The 19,292-nt window shown below is 39.7% G+C and overlaps 1 protein-coding gene across 2 annotated transcripts in view; it reads left to right on the top strand.

Moving 5' to 3' along the window:
* Positions 1-19,292, top strand: part of SOBP (sine oculis binding protein homolog) — a 99,807-nt gene that overhangs the window by 17,265 nt on the left and 63,250 nt on the right. For both annotated transcript variants that reach the window (XM_058834664.1, XM_058834665.1), the window contains exon 4: positions 6,509-6,660. In XM_058834664.1, the coding sequence (XP_058690647.1) occupies positions 6,509-6,660 (152 nt within the window). The remainder of the gene's footprint in view (positions 1-6,508; positions 6,661-19,292) is intronic.

Below are 19,292 nucleotides of genomic sequence, written 5' to 3' on the forward strand. Positions count from 1 at the left end.
GGGCCAAGTGTTTCCTTTGTGCTAAAAAGAAAATCATAAAGTCCATGCATGCACCTTAATAGCATATATTCAAAGTACACAGGGAGTTCCCCCTCTATTAGCTGAAATAGGTGCTTTTTTTGTTTGCATGTTTAAAACCTGCCCAAATGCCAGCTTCTGTGCTGTGCATTCAGTCCCTACTGAACTATGCATAAGAATGCATCTCAGCTCATGCATAGAAAACGTAGGCAGGCCGTGGTTCCCCAAAATTATTTTTTCAAAAGGGGCTGGGACATTTTGCTTTATTGGCAGAGTAGTGAACTTGAAGAGACTGGTCCTTAAAAGGAAATGCATTGTAGAGGCTCTGATATTTCCATAGCGATGGCTGCAGCAAGCTTTCTATTGTCAGCCCTATATTTTAATCTTCCTCTGGTAATTACTTTTTTCAGGTACTTTTTTGAATTTTAAGTTTGTCACGTGCCCCATATGTTTAGAGGATCAGCACTTAAGGTGGTATCACTAGGGGATCTGCAGCAATGTCTCGGGCGTTTTGCTTCTTCACCTTTTTAAGCTGAGATTAATTTGGTAAAGCATTTTGGGTGTAAGAAAATTGACTAATGGTGCTTCTGCCTTGCTTGGGATCAACAATCTCAGGAATTACTTGGGGATGAAAAATCTGAATACATGCTACTTGGTTTTCTTCAATGGTGATCTGGGATTTCAGGAGCAGCAGGCGGGTAACTCGGAATTATCCAGTTCTGAAATCCTGGCAGGTCCCAGTGGAAACAGTGAGCCCTTACTGTTATTGCTGCAGATGCTCAAGTCAATTTAAGATCTAAAGTATTTAAAAAGGAAATGTTGCACATTTTCATTAGAAAGTAATAGTGAAAGCAGCTAAAATATTTAAAGATATATATACACCAGTGCAGTTCTCAGCTCAAAGTAAAAGAGCTAATATAGCTCCTTACCCAAGAAACCCGGGATCCAAACTGCCTGTGTGAGGGGGTGGGGTGAAGCAAAGAGAAAAAGAGGGGAAAGTAGATGTAAGTAGTAGTGGAGAGACATGGCTTCTGATAGTGTGATGGAAGGAAACTCATGCCAGAGATGAGTTGATTGGTTGGGAGACATGGAGGAGGGATGGGATGCCAAAATATTTCTTGTGTCAGATCATGGATAAAACCACAGCCAAGGCACAGGTCTCACAAAGGCCTCACGCAGTACAGGTGTTGTACTTGAGATCTCAATCCCAAACATTCCGTCCTCCTGGTCTTCCTACTGCGTAGGATTACTGTGGTTGGGCACCTTTGGGAGAGATGTTATCTTCTTGCTGGAAGAATTGAGTATCTTGTGTTGAATTTCTTGCAAGAAAATATGGAAAGTAAGCTTTTGAAGTACCTGCCCTTGAATCATCATAATATGCAGGATTAGAGCTGTAGCTGCATTTAGTTTAACCTAACTTTTTGAAGCTGGAGTTAAAATTGAAAATACAGAATCGCTAGGTTGGAAGAGACCTTCAAGATCATTGAGTCCAGCCCAGCCCTAACAGCTCAACTAGGCCCATCAGTATTAGTAGAGTGCTGCAACCTAAAACTTAGTAAACTGATCAGGTTTTAACGCTCCATAATTGTAGGAATTTTAGGAACATTGCACTAAACCCCATAGATCATGCTGGTTTGCTTAGATAAAGAGACAGGGCTGTTCATGATGGATTTACTCCATTGTACTCATTACCTTCCTTCACTTCCCCCCACCTCTTTAAATTATGGCTCCATATAAGATCGATTAGTGTAAACTGCTGCTCATTGGGTTTAAGAGGAACAATTTTCTGCAGCTCCTTCACATGGATTTGAAAGGAAAAAAATACCAAACATTCTGCTTAATTAAGACCTAAAGAGGCAGTGCAAACTTTTGATGATTAATTGAAGCATGCTTTAGACTGATGCATATTTAGTTATTATAATGTGATAATTTTATCTTGTTATACAAACTACTCCCTTTGGGAACATGATTTAGCACTGCAAACACTCCGTGTTTGTTGCATTGTTCATTATGAAAACTACACAGGATAAAAACCACAAGGAGATGTAACTGAACAGTAACTGTGTGGTGGGTGCAGGGAGTTCTTCTTCCACGTGTAATGACACAACCCAGAGGCAGAAAAACACAATATTGTAACTCCCACAATATCTCTCCCTGTGAAGAGCTGAGAACTCAGAGAAGTAGAGGCTGGAAATTTAGATTCAGTGTGCAGAACGAATTTATCTTTCTATTACCTGGTCTAATTACAGAGGACAGCAATGTATATGTTCTGCTGAATGTCCTCCTGTTACTATTCAGTTGTGTCAGTCCCATCTCTTCTTTTTCTCACCTGTAAGAGTGCCCATGCTGCCTGTCATAAGTATGACAGATCTGAGAACATGCTGAACACTGCAAAAGCAGGTCATTAAGGTCCAGGCCCAGATGGAAGGGGAAAAAAAAGCAGTTATTAAGAAGTATTTTCTTTCACTTCAAAATTATCTGTGCCAGGACTTGCAAATGATATTTTTGTACTTTACAAACATGTGTCAGCATAGCTATATGAGTCCTAAAAGTGATAGTGAATGATCTTCATCAGGAGAGCTGCTCCAGTGAGAGCTCACATGATGGATGTAGGCATGGTGTCAGGATGAGCTCATGTTACTTTAAGCAGATATGCTAAGATAGACTACCAGCAAAAGTCTGACTATGAGCAAAGGAGACCATTGCTGATGTAATAAACTGGTACAATTATAGTGGAGAAGCTTTCTTAGTGCAGTTCTAATCAGAAAAAGATTAGAATAGAGATTGAAGACAGCCAGTCTTAAACTACTGGATTTGAGATTTCCTGTTTTGCTGTGATATCTTAGCAGCAAGTTCTTCTAGCTGAGCGCTCTAGGAACAGGGATTTGATACATTTTCCTGAAAGCAGGGCAGGAATCTGGTAAAGTGATTTTCAAAGAATTTGGCCTTGAAAAACAAAGGTCTGTGAAAAAGTAAGAGGAATTTTATCTTGAATGGAATGCAAGATTCTAATTTCTGGTTTCAGATTATTAACTTCTGTTTAGCAGATGACAGCACTCAAATCCCAAGACTTTTTTCTTATTTCATACAGTCTTAATGTTTTGAGGCTACATTATTGCTTCTCACTGCTGGTAGAAATACATGAAGTAATACATTCTGCCAATGTTGCAGTCCTGATTTTTGATCACTAAGCTTAACACACTGTAACAAAACATGCCTATTAGTTCTTTTCACAAGGTCTGCTCAGATCTCTACCACAGCCGGTATGAAGAAGGAAAGCATGCAGTCAGGTCTGGACCTTGATCATTGTCCCCAGCTGTCATCCACACCCACAGGGCACAGCTCTGTACTCTCCCTGGTACCAAGTATGGCTTCCTTTCTCTGCTGTTCTTAGCATCACTTGTAGCTGAAAGAAAGGATTTGATTTTAGACCAAGTTTTTCCTCCCGTTGGGCTGGACCTGGTTGATGGTCCATAGAAATGTGATACTGGATGTTTTCTATTTCACTTGATAAGCTGCATTCCAAAAAGTTAGAGTTGCATCAAAAATTGACTTGGGCAAATGTACATGTGAGGGAGCAAAGATGACTTGAAAAGTGATTTATTAGTGTCCTGTCCCAGGAAGTGTGTACTCTGAACCCCCTTCTGAAGTACTGCTATTTCCTGGCTGCTTCACATGGCCATACTCAGTTAATCCTTTTGTAGCAGTGTTCCTGAGTCTATTAAATTGAAGAGGCATCTAGTTCTATTATTACTGTTACCATTAAATGAAAAAGATTGCATTATTTAATGACTAGGGTGAGAAAGGAGTAGAACAGAGAAATAGTTTGAGTTCTTTTTATATAGCTAGACTATTTCCTTCCCTTTCCCCCTTCCTTCTTTCAACATGATGACCATTTTGACTAATATTTATGATGCCTCCTGTATATCACATAACATTTCCTGGAAGTGCATACAGTGGCTGGAAGTAGTAGTTTGCAGACCGTTCTCTGCTATTTTTTTGACCGTCAGATCTGTGGATCACAAGTGAAGCCATGCTGCTTCAAAGGATTCTCTGTGAGGTAGTGGTGAAGTTCTGCTGGACAGGGCATGGCAAGACAGCAACTTGACACAGAAGGTCCCTCTCCCTCTCCTCTCCTCCCCTTGCCAGGATGTATCTTAGGGGGTCCTTGGTAGAAGAGGTGGGCTGAGCCTGACTGTCCTGCAGAAGATTGCAGAGAAGTAAATAACATGGTTTTTTTCATGTAAACAACTGCTGGGAGTCTGTGTAATTAGAAATGAGCAATTGTGTGGGTCTTTCTTTCTCATCATCTATGGGAGACAGTTCCTGTGAATCAGTGAACAAGAATTGAATGATAGGTGAGGTGTTCCCCTATCAAATCACTCATGAAAGCCCCTGAGAATCCCAGTAGTGCATCTCTGTGTTTCCCCTTAAAAACCGTGCGCTGGACAATCTAACCTGTTTCAAGAAGAGCTACTTCAGCGCCTACTTTGTCAGTGAACTCTCTTTCAGCTCTATAATATTCTTTTTTCATTTATGAGAGTTCCTCTCACCAGAAATGAAGGCTATTAGAAAAGTATCACTGGTAGATCTTCTCTTTTCCAGAGATAAAATGCTTCTTATCAGTAGGGGAATATATGTTACTGTTATCTGAAACAAGTGTCTGCCGTCTGGTTCCTTTGATTCAGAGGATCTCCTGTTGTCCTGGTACATTCAAAGAGGCAGGTTCAGTCTGTAAGGAATTGGTTTATTATGGTGCAAAAGTAGCAGAATCAGGATGCCTTTGTAAAAGATAAGTACTTCAAATGGCTCAGGCTAAGAATGGGGGGGAAGAGCTCTTGGTCTGTGCTGGAGTAGCTGGCATCTTGGACAAGACCAGTCTGCAGAGAAAGTGGCGATGACCCCACACACAGCCACTACAACAGCACCCTGTGTGCCTGGCTGATGTTACAGCCAGCTCAGGGCAGGCTTCTTGGCCCTAGAGATGGTTAGTGATAATTTTGGCCAAATTGTTTTGATTTCCCTTCGTGTTCAGTATATGAAGGCACTTATAATGCTGGCAAATCCCACTCTAAAGGGTAATTGATACAATACATTAAACACAAATCTGTGCTATAACTTGGCCTTAAATATAGGTTTAAAGGTAGACAGTCTGATTAAAACTAAAAGGTCATTATTTTACATTGTAGAATTTTATTTGTTGCTGTAAATCATAGCACAATTTGTGGAAGGGAAAAAGTTATTAAACTGGCAATATTTATTCCAGTAAGGTGAGTAAAATGCAGCACGTAGTTCTGAGTTATGATAGTCAGGGAAAGGAGCCAAATCACTTTGCTAAAAATTAGTTTGCCAATAATTTTACAGAACGATGACAGCGTAGCTTCAAAAACAAATCCTTTATAGGGAAATAGGATGGCTGTATGACAGAATCTCTAAGCTATGAATTCTCCACAGCTCATGGACCGGGAACTGCTTTAACATTAGTCTCCAGGGATATTTTTTCCAAGAAGTTAGACAATGGCTGCTGTCTGTAACTGAAAGGTCACTCAGTATCATAAACTGGACATAAGAAGTGAAGAATTCTGAGTTTTAAGTTGGAAAGATTCCTGCTAAGTTAATGACTTAATCTGTGTAGTAGGATTGACTATTCACTACCCTTGTCTGTGAAGCTGAGGTGGGAATGATGACCACATAAGGATATTGCTGCAAGTTAGTAAATAAGCTCTGGGGTATTTTTACATGGCAGAAGGCACACATGCCACATTTGTAACACATGTTAGAGAAGAGCTCAAAAGAGGCTTGGGAACTCTGCCTGAATTAAAATTTGACCAATGAGTATAATGACTGAAAAGTAACCTGGCAGATTTTTCCACAGTGCTGCAACTTGTGCCTTGCTCAAGTCTATGTTTCTGTGACTGCTGAATTCACATAAAAGCTCCCTGTTTTGTATGCTAGTCATTTCAAAATAATACAGAAAAGGGGTGTTTTATGTTCCTTCTTATTTAGAAGAGGGCTTGTGTTAGAGATCTGTCTTGGTGCAGCACCTTCTGGCTGTGTTTTATCACCAGCTTGCTGAGCAGAGCATCTCAGGGACTCACTACAGCAGACTGTAAGTAACAAGAACAAAGCAGCAATACCCACTAAACCTTCAGCCTTGGGTTACTCATTTAATAAAGAGTTATGCGCTCTTAAGCTTGCTGAAAAGTTCTTGAGATTTCCAGACATTTTCAGCAGTGCTCAATTTTTGAAGCTGATCATCTTTTCCAGCCATTTTAGAAGCTTTGCCAGTCTGCTAAGTCTGGCTGGCACAGGTCACCGGCTGCCTGGGGACGAAGCTGGTGATCACAGGCAGGCACAGTTCTGCTCTCTGGCAGTGAGGCAGTCAGAAATAAGATGAGCTGGTGCTGCTTGTATCTAAGAGTAAGTGTGCAGATGTCTGAGGAAGGTGTTTGCATCTCATGTAAACATTGTTCTTATATTTTTGTTGTAGAAGATGATGTGTCAAATGTACAAATAATGTGTGCCTGGTGCCAGAAAGTTGGAATCAAGCGCTATTCCCTGAGTATGGGAAGTGAAGTGAAATGCTTCTGCAGCGAGAAGTGCTTTGCAGCTTGCCGAAGAGCATATTTCAAGAGAAACAAGGTAAGAGAAATAAGGAAAGACATAACCTACATTGACATGGCTTTAATCAGGCCTAGCCTGAGTCTCATTTAGCTTCTAATAGAAACTCTTTTTCTTTTGTTTTCTCTGTTTCACCTGGTCCCACCACTTTCCATCTGTATTGTCTGTTGGACTGTCAGCCCTTTACTAACCTTCTTTCTTTCAGTTTCTCTCAGCTTGATACTTGGGTTTTGTGAGAGTCAGGGAATTTAAATACTAATAAGCATTAACATAAGACTCCAAATTTGGCCTTAGAGTCTCAGGATACTTCCTACACATACACATCTAAGAGACAGTTAGAGATATCAAAGAAATAGAGTACAGAGTAGTTGTGTATGACAGTGCCACCAAGTCCCATGGCATTGGGATCATGGCCAGTGGGTAAATGCTTTTACGGCCTAAGTCTCAGTCCCATCACAATACTGGACATCTTTTCACTGCTGGTAGTGAGATCTAGTTTAATTCTTTCAAAGTTTATAATTTTTAATAACTTTTCACTGCTACAAAATTCAGACGCTATACAATTTTTGGGTTGGGGTGAGCAGTGTTAGAACATCTAGAGTAACGTGAAAGCCCCTCCTACTCAATTTAAATTTAACCCTGTCTAAAATTAGAAAGCAATCCTAATATTGAATGTCTACAAAAATTGCTGTAATCACTGAAGCACAGTGCCTGAAGATGCCCTCCAGGTTACTTCAGCAGCTGTTTTTCTGCAGCAGAATTTGTAACATGTCATTTAAAGAAAAATAGAGAAGAAACACATCAAAATTTTTAGTTGTTAAAAACGTTAACTTTTGGTGTTCTTTTAGTGCTTAATAGTGTGAGCCTTTTGGGTAACTTTATTGTTTTAGAAATGTTTATCATTCATAAAAGTCTTTACATTTTGGTTTCCTAAATGATGCCATTTACCCTCATGCTACAGAACATTCCAAACCTGTTAAGTTCAAACTGACTTCAGGTCTCTAAATCTGGTCTTTTACATCCGTCATAATAACAAATAAGTGCGTATGGATTCTAGACTCAAGATGCAATGTTATAGCAAATTAACCTCCTTTATAAATTTGGGTCACATTATCCTGGGGAAAAAAAAAAAAAAGCCTGAAGAATTAGGTTGCAAAAATCAGTAGAGTGGAATTTTAGTGGCAGTCTTGGAGAATCAAGCTCATAGTGTCTACTGGAGCAGACAGGCAAGTAAAAGTCACATGAGTATTCTGTGAAGTGTGCTGTTTACATTTTTTTTATCTAGAAGAAGTGTAGAGGAGAGAAATACGCACTCTTTAGATGCTCCTCATTTGAAAATAAACATACACATGGATGTATGTGCATGTGCACACATGCAGTTCAGTGTGCCTTACAATGTGCAAGGCACAGTCCAGACACTCTGGGCTGTCAGGATGCAGATCTCTGTCAGCTGATGCTCCTGTGACTTCCAGTCACAAATTTACATCGATAGGATACTTCCTAGTAATGGAGGCATTGTCAGTGATCCTGGTTAGGTGGTCCTGTGTGTCCAGAACTGATGAGTACCAGATAATATGGGAAACCTTGGAGAGGCAGATGAAAGAACTTGGTGTATTCTTTCTCACCTTCAGCTTATATTCTAAAATAAGAGATTTAGATCCCCACTAAATGAAAGTAAATGCATGTTAACATAATGCATAGGTGTACTTCAACCTTCTAGTAACCCACTAGTAGTAGAATTCAGTAATAGTTTATGACCATGAAGTCAATCAGTGAGGCAGTATATGACAAAGTTCCCTTTTACCTGACTTACTATTTATTACCCTTGTGCTTTATTGGAGGCCTCCTTGTCCTTGTATTATAGAAAAGGATGAATTAGAGCTTCACATTCTCCTTGGTTCCCTTTCTGACACCTCTGTTAACTTCTTCTGGAAGACACTGAGTATTTCCATCCAGAAAGCTATCTGTGTTCATTATTTTGTATGTGTGTATACACACACATGCACACACATACATACATATATAAACACAATAGATGTTCCTAATATTTTCATATATCAGCATATCCCAGTGAAATGTCCTATTATTCACTAAAGAGGTTTCAAACTAACAAAATGTCATGTGGGAGGACTTGGCAAAACATGGTGAGAAAACATTATCATGCTGATTGGCTCTGCTTCAAAGCTAAGCCAGTGAGTTAAATTTTCTTTCTCTTTGGACTTGAGGAACCTGGAATTTCACAGGATCTGACTGAGCAGAGGAAATCTGTAGCTGCCCCTTGCATGTATGTTTATGATTAGATGATCCCAGGACAGAATACTTAGGAAGTGCTGCTTTTAAATTAAGACGAGCACAGTAGAACTCGGCAGACCCCCATGCTTCTGGTTTTGCACTTCGCCTGTTAGTGACAGAGTGGAGTCTTGAGGAATAAGATCAAAAGAACCAGGATGCAATAGTTTCAGATTTAACTGCTGACCCTTGCTCTGTTACTGTTATTCCAACAGCCTACCTGTCTTCTCCATGACTCTAATGCTTATTTATGTATTTTAAGGAGTTATGCCACTCTACACTTTCTCATTTTTCAAACAGAGGAGCAAAACAGTCACGTTTCACCTGCCTTATGCGTGTGGATCTCTGCCACAATATAGTGTTGTATTACATTAAATATGTACAGCTGCTGCATTTCTGGGAGCTGATAGGACTTTGTGGTCACTTTATTTAAAGCTTGAGTTTCCTAATGGATCACGTTAAGCAGTCTTCCCTCCCTCCCCTAGATAAGAAGTGCTGTAGTAAGTGCTTGCTTCAGATGATAGGACTGTTTAAGCAGTAAAGAATTAGTCATCACTAATGCCTCAAAACAGCACTAAGTGATGCTGTGAATTATCCATCCCTGAATGACAACTGCTGTGTTCAGAATCCTAATAAAAAATCTTTTCCCCATACACAGGGCAAATGCACACTACAGTGCTGCATGCTGCAGATTCCCACCTGGGAGAAGGCTTGACATGAGCCCACACCGAAGTGCCCTGAAAGTGCTCCACAAAGCCCCAGGTCAGCTAGGCACTGGCTGCTCCCAACTTCTAACTCCTTCCCAGCACTTTCCTGCACTAGGTTCAGCAAGAGTAGTAACACACTGCAATAAGCTGGTACCTTCCTGGCCTTGGGAGCTTTGAGCCCAAGGAGTTAAGTCAGAGGTGCCCATCAGTCTTCCCTGCCTTTTGTCCTGCTGGAGTTGTGTCTGTGTTCCAGAAGCTGGGCCCCTGTATCCTCTGCATCCATGCACAGCCAGGGTTGTCAGGGAGTTTCATGCCTGGAATGGGAAGTTTGTAAGGAGAAAGACTGGTGCAACCTTAAGGTGCCTTTCTTATAAGAAATGCAAATTTTGCTCCATGACCATTTAAAATTATGTCAGCCAGTAGCCATGCCTTGCAAAAATAGAAATATATATGTTTTGAAATTATAAAGGCTCTCTCAACAGAATAAGTTTATCTAAATTATCAGAGATTAATTAAGAAAAAATTGAGGCTTTTACTCCATAAAGCAAAGCAGAAAGTATTTAGACAAGATCCAATTTAGAAAGAAACCTAAAAATACTACCACTGCCACCCCCAAACAAAAATAACCCAAATCTGCATTCCTGCTCCTGTTTTGTCCAGTTTACCCAGTCAAATACACATAATGAATACTGTGTAATGGCAGCTTGTTGTGTATAATAATACTGATTAGAAGGAACTATTGCTGGAAAAGCAAGCATTTAGGACTTGTAAATGTCCTAAAAATCAAAGATACAAGATTTGGATGCTCCCTTCTTAGATTTAATTTTATAGACCAACTAATACAAAGTTAAGTACCAAAGAGTCACGTAAGAGCAGAAAGCATTAGACCACCAAGTTTTAGAATATGAAGTTTAAAGGGAATGGCTGGACTCATAATTGGGTCCAGTGAGTCTGAAGCTTGAGAAGATTAATTTTGAAATTAAGTTGTTTGACTCAATGGGTCAGAAAACAATTTATTATGACCAAATAGTCAAACGTAGAACTAGGACTGACTTCACAGAGGTTATAAACTCTGTTCACAGATATATTAAAGAATAATTTACTTGATTTGATGAAGACTTTGGAGACATAGTGACTGCAAGATTCTCAGGCAGTATTTTATACTTGACCTTGTCCCTGCTTCACACTGCCTCCCAATTAGGAAGAAAGATAAATGTTTTTGTTTACAGTGCAGTCCAATTTCATTCACACTAATAAACAAAATTACATAAATCAAGAAGTAAAGGTAAGCTACTCTTTCGCACCATGCAGAGGTAAACAAGGATGACCCTTTTCTCCCTGTTAAGTATAGTGATGGGCAACACCGTGTGTTAATAGTACAGACAGTGAATGTAGTTTAGGGTTCTTTATCTCATCTGTGTGGCAAAAATGAATGTGAACTATCAAATGGAGCTGTGAGAAGTCATACACATTTATTTAGTTCTGAGTTTGATTGCATTAGATGACTCCTCACATTTTCAAGCTATATTTAAAGATGAAAAGGAGCATGCAACATCATAAAGCTTTCTTTAGTGCTCTTGCCTGCATAATTTTTTGGTTAATTAATATCTATCACTAAGTGATAATATGGACATTTATATACAAACCCATACCATAAACGGGGAGTAAACAGCGGCTATCATTCCCCAGAATTATTACTGAGGATTGTCAGAGAAAGTTCTCTGGATTTCAAGCTTAATTGTGCAGCCTAACAGTGCATGAGAGATATTTAACAACGATCTCACTGTTAAGTCAATGAGTAATGGCAAAAAAAGCTACTTTCATCTTTTTCTTATGCATCTACAAAATTTAATTTGTGAAGTGATTATTATTCATTGAAATTTAGAAAATTGCTTAAAAAAAAAAAAAGCTTAGCTGTTCCTTTAGTCTCCCTTTCCATAGTTGAAACACATGGGGCCCTGAATAGAAAATCTATTTCTCCTAGAGATTTAACTTGCATTAATCAGGTGTTCAGAAAGGTCAGTGCAGAGCAGGTGTCCCACCGTCTTTGCATGCAGTTGTCCATATTTGGTTCTGTGGAGCTGTAGAGAAAAGCAGGATTTAATAAATGGTTCATGAAGTTGCTTCTGCCGCTGTGGGTTTGCGTCGAACGTGCGTGCGTGTATTTGTGTGCGCACATCTGCGTGTGTGCATGCGTGTATTTGCCACAGCAGCCAATTAGAAAGGTTTCTTGCAAATGCTTGAAGGTAGAGGGGGAAAAGACAACAAACATCTCCATAGCTGTGATTGCTTTGTTGAGATATAAATGAGCGCTGATGAGTGAACGCAGATGAGACGCTGAGTCTGCAGGGGAAACAGCTTGAGTGTGGGGCACAATTGCAAACTTCTTTGAGGAACTGGCTGGAGAAGGAGGCATAAGGAAAATAACCTCATTCCGAAGATGTTTTTAAAGTTTGTGGAGGGTTGAAGGCTGCAGGTAGTGACCAAGAATCTGGAACAGAGACTGAAATATTAAAAAAAATCCCGAGCTGTGAAAGAGATGGGTTGTATTGGTCAGAAAGAAGATTGGCATCGTCTTGCTGTCATCAGCTGGCCTTGTTATTTACAGGATGCTAAACCCAGAGATCTCATAGAACTGCTTCCTTAAACCAGAGCTAGGATTTTTCGTGATTAGAGGAGGCAAATGAAATTCCGAATTAACCGACTGAGGCCATCAGTCAGAATATCTCACCGCTCACCCACAGCAAAGCAAAATGTATTGCCACTGCTAACAATGAAATGGGCAGCAGCACCTGACTGATGCCACCAGTGACTTAATGAAGGGATCTGGCAAACCCAGCGTGCTTGTCAGTTTGCAAACTCAATGGACATTTTAATGTCCATCTGCTGCCATTTAATACTATAAATTTGAATCAAATTCCCATTGTGTGAATCACTAGCAGGTAGCCAATCCAATTAAAAGGCGTGTTCACTTTTAATTTTAACCACCATGTCACATTACATCAGTCGTGTTGCATTCTGGCTGCTTTGGTTATATCAAGATGAATATGCTAATTACGGCTGCCTCTTGAGGGGCAGGCATTTGATTCAAACAAAGCTACCAGTTTATGTGAGGTGTCCTCACATCAGTTTTGGACAGCTTCAATAATTGCGCTTTTCCTTTTTCCCAGAAGCAGGTTTTGTTTACATACAGCTGGTACAACAAAAACCACTAATTGTGTTAAGACTTGACTGGAAATGCTTTTAAGTTTTTTGCACTGGGTGAATGCAGTTTACAGCAATGATTTGGATTTAAATAGATGTTCTGACACCTTGGTATTGGAGAAATGAAAGAAATCGCTACCTGCAGAGTGACTGAGGGAGAAATATGGCCAGTAGCCATTTTTCTGGAGGTTACTAAAGAGCTTTGCTGAAGTCTTAAATCACTAAGGATGAATTTTTGAAGGGGAGAGGAAGACACTAGAGGATAAACACACGTTTTGCTCCTTTAAGAAGTTTGGCAAGATAGACTTCATGGTCTGCATCCACGACATTTTTACATCACCAAGGGATTTTTGATTTAAGAGCTTAAATGAATAACAATGATGCATTCAGAAAATGAGCAGATATAATATACACCACTGCTTACTTTACCTCTGAATCCCTTTGGTTGAAGCCTATGTGAGCTAGTCAATTGCTCAAAAAAATGTTGCTGTCCTGTGTTTCATGTCTCAGCTCAGGTTGCCTTAGATTAACCTTGGCTTTGTATGAAATTAAGCACCTTCCAGCTTTGTTTTCACACGCTCAACGCAGAATGAGCATCAATAACAGTCTTTATTCTGACAAAAGCTTAGGGTAGATATCCAAAGTGAATCTAATTTGCACAGACTGTATTTGGTGCCACTCTTCCCTTTCCTAATGAACACATCAATCATTAATACTAATATGAGCTGGGCAAATAAAGAAATGCATATTAAATGTTTGTTCAAAAATATCATGACATTTGAATAAATTATTGCCTTAATGGCATCTGTTCATTTATCAGTCAGCTCATTAACTTGGGGAAATATTGAAAAGGAGGTTGAGTTTTTTTTTCACTCTATATATTTTTATTTGAAAACCAAAATTAAGCAAATATGGTTTTAAAAAATGTGTTTGGATTAGGAACAATGTTGTGAACAGCACTATTCATACACATTTCTGAAAGGGTGTGTGGAATACAGAAATTGGAATTAATGGTGTAGTTTAATGGGGCAAAATTCCACCCAGGCAGGGTAGCTCAGCAGGCAGAAGTAAAAAACCTGAGGGACCCAGCTGAAGGTGGAAGGTAATTTCTAGTCCTAAGGTGTCTCAGGAGATGACATTGCTGTCACATTTTGCAAGTGGCAAAGTAATTTGTGCAGGTGAGGCAGCAGTTCAGTGGTGTTGCGACATTTCTTGCCAGCTGACAGTCTGTATTTAATCACTCTATTACACTCCCAGTGTGGCGACTTTCCTCTCCATCAGCCATAGAAATCTTGCAATAAATTCAAGGATGAAACTGAGTCAGACCAAGGGAGTAAATCACGTTGTCTGTCTTTTTGGCCCCTTATAGCCAGGAAAGTTTCATCCCTTTTAGGTTTGTTTGCAAATGTCTGCTGGTTTATGGGAAGACTGAAGAAACCCTTACACCCATTAACCTTGAGTCTGGCCTTGTGAGTTTAAATGAGGCTAGGAGAGGCCAAATGGATATAACTTATAATCTGCTGGATGAACAGGAAAATGTACTACTGGGGATTGTTAGTTGAAGTCAGTTTCTTGCCATAAATCAAGCCGTGCTCACTGTGCAAGCATTAAACTTGATGGAAGAACAAGGTGGGTTTTATAGAGCAAAAGTCTGAAAATGTAAAATGTCTTTCCAGGAGAAAACTGTTTCTCCAATAATATTTGACCACTTGGTGACGAGATAAATTCAGTGACTAGCTGTGCTCTGTCAAGCCCCCAAGCACTTACAACTCACCTATTTGAATTTAGGTTGAAAGCAAACATATGTTGTGAGTTGTCAGACTTGATGCAATTTTGTATCTAAAATAAATGTAGTCATCTGTTTAGTAATATTTAGAAACAGCCATTTGATGGGTTTGGAGGTGGGGAGCATGTGTTTTTAGATGATTTTGGTTTTTTGCTCTCCAGCCTAAGAAGCAGGAGGACAGACCCTGTCTCTGTCACACAGAGGGACTGGCAGAGATGCTCAGGCAGGAGTCAGTCCTTTGGCTGGCACACACAGGACGAGGGGGAGACGTGGCTCTGTTGCTGTCCATTTACTTCAGAAGCAGAGCAGAGCATCTCTCCAGCCCTTCTCTGAGCTTTGTGAGGGAAAGGGTCTTTAATGGGGCATGGCAGCCTGGTGCAGCTTTCCTGGGGAGTGTGGACTCAGCATCTCCATTAGACTGGCCAAGTGCAGTAATTTTCCTCTTTGTACATAGATGGATGCAGCACTGCAGTGTCCTGTATGCCTGTGGGCCTTTTTTTGCCTTAAAATTCAGTCTCAAAGGAAAAGGGAAACTTGTTGGGTTAGAAATCAAACAACAACTCAGTCTCCATAACTCTTATTATTTTTAATTTAACCCCCAGGCCTTTACAGTTGTGGTGCACAGTGCTACGAAAAATTAGGTGGAGGAGAGCTCCTAGAACTAAATGTGAGTCTTAAAAGATTAATCTAGATATTAAAACAGTGCACCCACATTGAAATATTTATGGGGAGAAAGGTTTGAATTATTTCACTGTGTAGTATTAAAATAACGGTCGGCTTTGTCTATTGTTGAATGGTTCAGTCTCATGCCTCCTTTTGCAGAAGCAATTTATCAATATCACTGCCTTGATAAGGCAACTCCCTGGGAGTTTTGACTAATGTACAAGGATTAAAAGAACAAGCAGCTGTACTCCTGACTTCAGTGTGTGAAGGTGCTAACTTCATCCTAAGGAAGAAGGACCAGGAGCTCTGAAAGAGGAGGTTCTAAAATACCAAGAAGAAGGGTTAAACAAGAGAAAATTTAAAAAGGGGGAAAAAAAGAAGCATTGAATCTCTCTGGAGGCTATTTAAGAACACCATATTAGATGCACAGATGGTATGTATACCTCTGAGCAAGGAAAAGTAGAAAGGGGAGAGTAAATCTGGCATAGTTAACTGAAGAAGTGCATAAGCTTAAAGGGACACTGTCAACTTAAAAATCACACTTTTACTGGAAAATTTGTTACCTACTACTGTTACAAACAACACCTATGATTACTGTAACTGAAAGATGAGACAAAAAACTCCCTCTGCTTTTTTGCGTACTTTCTTTGGGCCTGAATCCAGATTCCATTGGCATCAGTGGGTGACATCCCATTGCTTGTAATTAGCTTTAGATCAGGCCCTGCGCGTATTTGCCCTGTACATTGTGTACGTGAAATTCAATTATTTTGCATCTGGTCTGCTTTCCTATTGTTTCTGTGGTTTTCCACACAGCAAGAGAGGAAAAAACCATTTTTTTCCAAATTGCAAGTGTGTCTGTTAAATGATGGAAATGCCACCAAGGTCCTAGGCATACATGTAGCAAAAATACCAAATGTTTTGCCTTTTTAAGACAAAAACACTTCCTTCAAAAAATTGGAAAACATGATCAATCAGTTATAGCTAAAGGTTTCTGAGATGAAGTGCAGAAATTATCTGAAAGGTGTAGGTAGTAGGCAGTGTTGGAAATATGGAAGTGGCTTTGTAGAAAACAAAAAGCCACCTCTAAGTCCCCTGTGCCTGTAGGACATCCAGCCTTTGCTCTTCTGAAGAAGTGGAACAGCAGAGAAACTAAATTAAATTTCCTATGTCCATCTTCACTACAGTGCATGATGAGGAAAATCCTGTCCCAAGGACACTATCCACAGGAAATCAGAGTGTGGCCTTATAACAGAAATTTAAGTATCTTAGGATGAAGTTAGGGAGCAACTTCAGCAGCTCGAGAACAGTAAATCACCAGGAGCAGATGGTACTCAGCCGAGTGTTCCTAAGGAAGTAAAAGTGTGAAGCAGCAGAGATATTGACAAGGATCTGCAATATATCATTAAAACCAGCAACTGTTCCTGAAAATTTGGAAGTCTTTTGTATGGTGCTTAAAAAAAAAACCAAAACAAAAAAAAAAAAAAAGAAAAAGGAGACATAAGAAGGTTATTTTCTTCTTGAGCACAGGAAATGAGAGTTCCTAAATATTTTTTTTTTAATTTTCTTAACAGCAGAATAAAGTAACTTCAGTTAGGCATGGCCTGGCAGGTAGTAACACTGTAAAGAACAGCTGGGATATAATTTTTATATATAATGGCTTTTAGACAGAGATATTTAGGTAGTTACTTGGACTCAGGATCATGTTTGCTGGATAAGATTAGTTGGTTTTGATGTTATTTGATGTCTATGGATAGTTTGATGCCCTCCATGGAAACTGTGAATGCATTTTGGTATGGCATCATAACTCAGTCCATGTTTTCATAGGAAGCTGGACATTTAAATAAGAAACTGATTGCATTGAAAAGGTCTCAAGTTTCCTGCCAAAAGAAAAATTACTTTATAATACTGAGGAATGTTTTTATAATTTTTAATTCAATTTGCTCAAGAAAACGAATTGGTTTTTTAGAAAAAAAGTTGAATTTTCCAACAAAAGGCAGATACTGAATGCACAAGCGCACTCAACCACATTCCCGTTTTCTGCAGTTATGCCGTATGAGCAAGGAGTAACGGACGAGTACAGAGGTTTTGCCAAGCAAACACGGCTAGTATGTACACACACACAGAAATCAGCTGAGGGAGGCAAATTAGAAGTTCTAATGGATTTGAAATTTAGTAAAGTACTTGAAATGGCATCTCATGAAATCTTACCCTCAGATTAATTCAAATTACTTTGGATATGAACACTGTCAAGTGGCCTGAAAACAGGCTCAAGGAATAAAGTAAAGGGTGGTGATAAAGAGCAGCATATCAGGTTGTGGATAGAGAAGTGCCAGGGGGACTTTCGTGAGGTTGGTCTTGTTTCATATTTCATTAATGATCTCCAGGAGAGAACAGAGAACAAGTTCACAAACTCTGCAACTGATACTGAACTAGGAGGAGTTGCAGATACCAGACAGGACAGAAAATAATTTTCTGGAGGAATTAAAAAATAATGAAAAAACCCAACTTGTACTTTTACAGAAGTGAGTTAGTATGTCCAGGGGGACAAAAAACAACCTGAAAAAAAAAAATCTTAGGGGAATGAGTGAAGCTAGACAGCAGCCTGAAGCTGAGGATAGGAAAAGGGCAACAAGTTGGATGATGCAGATATAATGGTAGTTAAATGGGCAAGGGCCTGGGGTGGTGGAGTGTTAAGGAGGATAGTTGGGTGGTTGCTGTAATGTGGATAGAGCATGGAGTGGCAAGATTTGGAGAGAGTTTGGATATGCAGAGTTCGGTGATCAGAAGAATCAAAGATGCTTTAGGGGATACAAAAATATTATGCCTGTGGAGAAGGAGGAGAGGGCTGGAGCAGAGGTTCATCTTTAGCAATTTTCATGTATAATAGTTTGAGGTGTTAACACTTGTAACTGGGGCCTGAAATGAGCTGGTTTGCTTGGGACTGACTAAGCTGGGAAAAGCAAACACTAGTAAACACTGTGGCTGGCACTGGCAGGGGGAATGTGAACACTGTCCTCTGTGTATTTTCCGTCCCCTGCAGAAATGAAAGGATAGCATGGTCGGATTCAGCAGGAGTTACTACTTCCCAAAATTACATCGCCCATTTTTAGACTCAACTGTTACAAATAGTTAAAGGCCTGAGTGACAAGCCACTGAAATAAACAGGAGTGCTCCATTTGGAGTAGCAGTTGAACTGGTACTGAAATTAAATGGTGTAGTTGCAGAGGCTTGATAAAACTGATCATTATTATTAGCAAAGTGTTTAGCTAAACCAAGTGAAAGAGCGATAGAAACCAAATCTCATTCATGAGAGATGTTGCCTGCTGTGTCAGCGCCAGATGCATCCTATAACTGTGTAGATTACAGGATATTTCTCATTCCTTCCTTCAGGTATTGGCTATTGTCAGCTGCAGTTTGCCAGATGAGATGAACAAATGGGGTGATCACTATGGCAAGACCCATCTTCCTAATCAGAGTGGTTGCACGGCTGGCATAGCAAGCATGAGGGGTTCTGTGACATTATGCAGATCCAAATTGACGTGTCCCATTTGGATGGGCAAATATGTAGCTGGTGTAAGCTGGGGTAGCTTTATTAAAATAAATGGGACTACTTGGATCAGCAGTAATTTTGGCCCAATGTAGGAGTTGTAACAGCACCATGTAGCTCTTACTGGGTCTACAGGAGCAATAGGTTTGGTGTAGTCTTACTGGGGACTTTTTTGTTAATATCACTCAAATCAAAATGTTTTGTCTCACTTTCAGTTATTCTCAAGTCTCTCTTAAAATTTTTCAGCCTTCATAATGCAGTTGTCAGGGTCACCACACTGCTTTTTTGGAGTATTTTGAAAATGTCAATATTTTCTAGTATTTGCTGTTGGTGAAAATATGGAAAGTGTAAAAGACTTCTTATAAAAAGACTAAAGCAGTATGTGAGGTTGTATTCAATTTCACACAATAAGGGCTGTTTTAAAAGGAGGGTCATGCAGAGCTCTAATTCATTATGT

This window comes from Poecile atricapillus, chromosome 3, assembly GCF_030490865.1.
Source record: "Poecile atricapillus isolate bPoeAtr1 chromosome 3, bPoeAtr1.hap1, whole genome shotgun sequence".
Lineage (NCBI taxonomy): Eukaryota > Metazoa > Chordata > Aves > Passeriformes > Paridae > Poecile > Poecile atricapillus.